Source organism: Terrapene carolina, unplaced genomic scaffold (genome assembly GCF_002925995.2).
Source record: "Terrapene carolina triunguis isolate 2854851 unplaced genomic scaffold, T_m_triunguis-2.0 Scaffold194, whole genome shotgun sequence".
In the NCBI taxonomy this organism is placed as follows: domain Eukaryota; kingdom Metazoa; phylum Chordata; order Testudines; family Emydidae; genus Terrapene; species Terrapene triunguis.
The window spans coordinates 12205286-12211696 of NW_020664545.1; the positions used below are offsets into that span (position 1 = coordinate 12205286).

General features: G+C 51.3%; 1 protein-coding gene across 1 annotated transcript in view; it reads right to left on the bottom strand.

Annotated features, from left to right (window-relative positions):
* The window catches only part of UNC13A (unc-13 homolog A), an 82079-nt gene that overhangs the window by 17430 nt on the left and 58238 nt on the right, over positions 1 to 6411 (bottom strand). Inside the window, exon 36 of the mRNA XM_026655082.1 lies at positions 3119 to 3242. Within this exon, the coding sequence (XP_026510867.1) occupies positions 3119 to 3242 (124 nt within the window). The remainder of the gene's footprint in view (positions 1 to 3118; positions 3243 to 6411) is intronic.

The following is a 6411-nucleotide window of genomic DNA, read 5'->3' on the forward strand; positions in this document are numbered from 1 at the left end:
AGTGACGGGGACTAGAGGGGGGATCCCTGGCGATGGGGACACTGGAGGGGGGGGACCCCCAGTGACGGGGACTCTGGAGAAGTGACTACAGCAGACCAGGAATAATAAAGCCAGCACCAACCAAAACATGCCCCCCTCCCCCCTACCGCTGTCCCTCGCTAGCGCCACAAGCACTCCCACCCTGCCACGTTTCCCCCGCCGTGCCCCGCGGTCAGACAATGGCGGCCATCGCACAGGCTGATCTCCCTCCTCCCCATTTCTTTTCGCTGAGCCGGTGGGGCCCAGACCCCAACTCCCGGCTCAGCGCCCAGCCTCGTCCCGGCTGGCTCTGGGGAGGGCAGGCTCTCTGCCCGAGGAACGGTGACAAGGAACTCAGCAGAAGCCGTGCGATGCACATGTTATGGGGGGGAGCCCTGCTGAGCGGGTCACGTCATAGCGGGCAGGGCCAAGGGATGATTAATGACCCCAGCTGAGGATGGACCAGGCCGACCTAGCGCATCTTCTCCATCTCGGTCCCACCAGGCTCCCTGCGCTGGGGAGCATGGACTTCCGCCCCAGCAGCCAGGATCCCCCCCGCTTCCGCTGATGGGGCCTTATTGGACCTTCAGAACAATAGTGTGTATGTGTGTGTGTGCGTGTATGTGTGTGCGTGCGCGCGCGTGTGTGTTGGGGGGAACCAGGCTGGTCCATTATGGACTGGGACATCCCACTCCGGAAGGGGTGTTCTCAACCTCACAATAAAGGGCTATGAACAAAAGGAAAACACGGAGCAATCTAACCCCCTATGAGGCCTTTCGAATAAATCAGCCCTTGCCCTTGCGTCTCAACGGTGCCAGAGGCAGAGCCCCCTGCTCCTCAAGGAGATAAGCCTGTGGCCATGTCTACTGCTCACAAGCTGTAGCTAACAATGGCTGAATCACCGCCTTTCATTCTGAAAATGCCCAACACTCGTCTTAAACTACCATAGTCAAGCAGGGCTCACTCAATGCTAAAGTGCAGCCGCCTCTGGAGTGTAACACGGCAGCTGTTTAACAGCGCACAGCAACGCTATGCACAGGTGTAGTCAGGACGTGGAGAATTTCAGATCCAAGTGAAAGTGCAATGGGGAATCACCTATGCCGAAACTCAGCAGCATACTGGGCTTATCCCCATGGGCTTCCAAAATGCACCCTGGGGTCCTTAACAAGCGACCTCCAGCAGGACAGGCCTCCCTGGCCTCCCACTGATCAACACTGACCTCCAGCCACCACCACGCCCTGCACCATTCTGGGGTTGTCTTACGGGTCCCCCAGAGGCAGACGGAGCAAGCTGGGCTCTGGTTAGCTGTGACAAGGGCACAGTCTGCTTAGTTCGAGGGCGGCTGAGCTAAATGCGGGCGGGGCTGACTCCCGGCGGTGCCACAGCTTGGCAGCGCAAAGCAGCCTCTGATGCCGAGGGAAGGCGATTCCATGGCATTCTGCTGCCTGGGTTCCTGTGACTCATGGCCCCTCAAAATATCCCCGCCATCAGCTTGCTGGTGAGCCAGTTCCCAGCACAGCAGCGGTGGCAGCGGAGCTGTAGGAGTGACTCAGGAGTGGCGGAGAGCAGCCGGCTGGAAGGCCAAAACACACGCCTCCGAGAGGGATTTGTGCATCTGTGTGTCTGTGCAGATCTCCCCGGGGAGTGGCTGTGAGCCCCTGCGGCAGGCTCCCCAGGAGTGAAAATCTCCCATTATCTGGGACACTGAAGCTAGACTAGGAAATTCCCCTGCAAAAAGCTGCATGAAAGTTAAGTGGATGGGCCAGCAGCCTTCTCAGGAAACCTCAGCAGCCTGTTTCCATTGAAGGGGAAACCTGCCCAAAGCCTGCAGAACGCCTGGAAATCGAAAGGAAAAGCTCCGGTCAAATGGGGCAGCAGGCCCGGTCCCTCTGGCCTCGGTTCTCAGTCGCTGCACTTGGGATCAGGAGGGAGGGGGAATGAAGGGGACTTTAAGCCATCTTTGCACTTCGGGGGGCAGTTCAGGGGCTTCTCCAGCCCCTGGGGTTCATTAGAGCAGCGCGGCAGCGTTTCCTGACACTGCTTCCCACGGCTGGAGGAAAGAGCTCCCCGGCTCTCCCCCCAATCCACCCCTTGCCCCAGGGCTGCGAGCACAGCTTACTCCAGGGGCATCTCTGGGGACTCTTTATACCTACCTTACGGGCCCTTTATGCAACACATGGAAAACCTCAGAGGCCCCCAGGAATCCCCCTGCAAATGCCCCCCCTCATCCCCTTTCCTTCCCCACCCCCGCCCTCCCGCCCAGGGACGACCCAACCCGATGTTCTGTCCCCGCCCCTCCATCCGCCCTGAGGCGCCCCCCCGCGGCAGCCTCCCCCACCCGGGGAGCCGTGCGGCAGCTCCCCACCCCAGCTCACCTCTGCTCCGCCTCCTCCCCAGCACGCCGCCCCCGCTCTAATTCTCCTCCCCTCCCAGGCTTGCGGCGCCAAATAGCTGATTGGTGCTGCAAGCCTGGGAGGCGGGAGAAATGGAGCGGCGACCATGCGCTCAGGGAGGGGGCATAGGAACGATGTAAAAAAAAATTGGGGGCACCGCTTTTTGGCGCCCTAGGCAACCGCCTAGTTTGCCTAAATGGTAGCACCGGCCCTGGGGGCACCATGGTTTTGCTGCTGAAGTGGGAGGCCCGACTTCCTGCCTCCATGTACCATGGTGCGCCGTGCTATGCCCCGTGGAGGGGCCCTGGCTGCGCACGCTGGGCCAGGGCAGAGGGGTGAGATGGGGACACGCTGCTCCAGCCAGACCCTTATTCCCAGGTGTCGTTCGGGGCATTTAAACGCTGGGGGAGTTCCCCCCCCCCCCCCCGCCAGAGTGATCTGGAAACGTCCTGGGCAGGGGAGGGTGGAGCTGAACTCCTCATTCTGCGATTGAGCTCTGGAGCTAGCGAGCTCAAGCGCGCTCTGGATGAAGCGCCGCCCCACTAAGCGTGCGGTGCCCAGGCTCACGCGGTGCCAGGCGCTCCGGAGCAGACCGCCTCCAGCTGAGCTTCCGCCGCGCCAGGCCTACCCCGGAGCCCAGGGGAGGGTGCCCATGTGTCCCTCCCTCCCTGCCCATCATGTCCCGGCTCCCGCCCCCCGGGACTCACCGTCTGGTCGGTGAGCGGCGGGAGGACGATGGTCTTCTCCATGGTGTTCATAACCAGCTTCCAGAGCTCCTTCAGCACCCGCTTCAGCACCGTCTTCTCGCAGATCTTGGCGAAGAGAGTCAGGCTGGGAACAGAGCCGGGGAGGGAGAGGATGGACTTGGGCTCTGGGCATGTCACCCACCCCCCATCTACAGAGCCCCTACACACACACACACACACAGCCCCTACAAACACACACACACACAGCCCCTACAAACACACTAAACATTAAAAAGGTTGTAGAGCAGTTTTTAAACTAAGAGATGGGGGAAAGCCGACTGCTGCAGAGGAGCATGTGGATCGGACAGAGACTTCTCTTAGGGGAGAGTCTAATGATAGAGAATCTCCAGGTTCTAGTCAGGAGCAGAGGATGGAGGAGGATAATAAACATTCACATAAAAAAGAATCTGACACATCAGAAAAGGGCAGACAAATAAACAGTAATAAGTTTTTAAAGTGCTTGTACACAAATGCTAGAAGTCTAAATAATAAGATGGGTGAACTAGAGTGCCTCGTGTTAAAGGAGGAAATTGATATAATAGGCATCACTGAAACCTGGTGGACTGAGAGCAATCAATGGGACACAATCATTCCGGGGTACAAAATATATTGGAAGGACAGAACAGGTCGTGCGGGGCGGGGGGGTGGGGGAGTGGCACTGTATGTGAAAATATGTAGAATCAAATGAAGTAAAAATCTTAAGTGAATCCACATGTTCCATAGAATCTCTATGGATAGAAATTTCATGCTCTAATAAGAATATAACATTAGGGATCTATTATCAACCACCTGACCAGGACAGTGATAGTGATGATGAAATGCTAAGGGAAATTAGAGAGGCTATCAAAATTAAGAACTGAATAATAGTGGGGGATTTCAATTATCCCCATATTGACTGGGAGCATTTCACTTCAAGACGAAATGCAGAGATAAAATTTCTCGATACTTTAAATGACTGCTTCATGGAAAAGCTGGTACGGGAACCCACAAGGGGAGAGGCAACTCTTGATTTAGTCCTGAGTGGAGCGCAGGAGCTGGTCCAAGAGGTAACTATAACAGGACCGCTTGGAAATAGTGACCATAATACAATAGCATTCAACATCCCTGTGGTGGGAAGAACATCTCAACAGCCCAACACTGTGGCATTTAATTTCAAAAGGGGGAACTATGCAAAAATGAGGGGGTTAGTTAAACAGAAGTTAAAAAGTACGGTGACTAAAGTGAAATCCCTGCAAGCTGCATGGGCGCTTTTTAAAGACATCATAATAGAGGCCCAACTTCAATGTATACCCCAAATTAAGAAACACAGTAAAAGAACTAAAAAAGAGCCACCGTGGCTTAACAACCATGTAAAAGAAGCAGTGAGAGATAAAAAGACTTCCTTTAAAAAGTGGAAGTCAAATCCTAGTGAGGCAAATAGAAAGGAGCATAAACACTGCCAAATTAAGTGCAAGAATGTAATAAGAAAAGCCAAAGAGGAGTTTGAAGAACAGCTAGCCAAAAACTCCAAAGGTAATAACAAAATGTTTTTTAAGTACATCAGAAGCAGGAAGCCTGCTAAACAACCAGTGGGGCCCCTTGATGATCAAGATACAAAAGGAGCGCTTAAAGACGATAAAGTCATTGCGGAGAAACTAAATGGATTCTTTGCTTCAGTCTTCACGGCTGAGGATGTTAGGGAGATTCCCAAACCTGAGCCGGCTTTTGTAGGTGACAAATCTGAGGAACTGTCACAGATTGAAGTGTCACTAGAGGAGGTTTTGGAATTAATTGATAAACTTAACAGTAGCAAGTCACCGGGACCCAGATGGCATTCACCCAAGAGTTCTGAAAGAACTCAAATGTGAAGTTGCGGAACTATTAACTAAGGTTTGTAACCTGCCCTTTAAATTGGCTTCTGTACCCAATGACTGGAAGTTAGCTAATGTAACGCCAATATTTAAAAAGGGCTCTAGAGGTGATCCCGGCAATTACAGACTGGTAAGTCTAACGTCGGTACCGGGCAAATAAGTCGAAACAATAGTTAAGAATAAAATTGTCAGACACATAGAAGAACATAAACTGTTGAGCAATAGTCAACATGGTTTCTGTAAAGGGAAATCATGTCTTACTAATCTATTAGAGTTCTTTGAAGGGGTCAACAAACATGTGGACAAGGGGGATCCAGTGGACATAGTGTACTTAGATTTCCAGAAAGCCTTTGACAAGGTCCCTCACTAAAGCTCTTACGTAAGTTAAGCTGTCATGGGATAAAAGGGAAGGTCCTTTCATGGATTGAGAACTGGTTAAAAGACCGGGAACAAAGGGTAGGAATTAATGGTAAATTCTCAGAATGGAGAGGGATAACTAGTGGTGTTCCCCAAGGGTCAGTCCTTGGACCAATCCTATTCAACTTATTCATAAATGATCTGGAGAAAGGGGTAAACAGTGAGGTGGCAAAGTTTGCAGATGATACTAAACTGCTCAAGATAGTTAAGACCAAAGCAGACTGTGACGAACTTCAAAAAGATCTCACAAAACTAAGTGATTGGGCAACAAAATGGCAAATGAAATTTAATGTGGATAAATGTTAAGTAATGCACATTGGAAAAAATAACCCCAACTATACATATAATATGATGGGAGCTAATTTAGCTACAACAAGTCAGGAAAAAGATCTTGGAGTCCTTGTGGATAGTTCTCTGAAGATGGCCACGCAGTGTGCAGAGGCGGTCAAAAAGCAAACAGGATGTTAGGAATCATTAAAAAGGGGATAGAGAATAAGACTGAGAATATATTATTGCCCTTATATAAATCGATGGTACGCCCACATGTCGAATACTGCGTACAGATGTGGTCTCCTCATCTCAAAAAAGATATACTGGCACTAGAAAAGATTCAGAAAAGGGCAACTAAAATGATTAGGGGTTTGGAATGGGTCCCATATGAGGAGAGATTAAAGAGACTAGGACTCTTCAGCTTGGAAAAGAGGAGACTGGGGGGGATATGATAGAGGTATATAAAATCATGAGTGATGTGGAGAAAGTGAATAAGGAAAAGTTATTTACTTATTCCCATAATACAAGAACTAGGGGTCCCCAAATGAAATTAATAGGCAGCAGGTTTAAAACAAATACAAGGAAGTTCTTCTTCACGCAGCGCACAGTCAACTTGTGGAACTCCTTACCTGAGGAGGTTGTGAAGGCTAGGACTATAACAGCGTTTAAAAGAGAACTGGATAAATTCATGGTGGTTAAGTCCATTAATGGCTATTA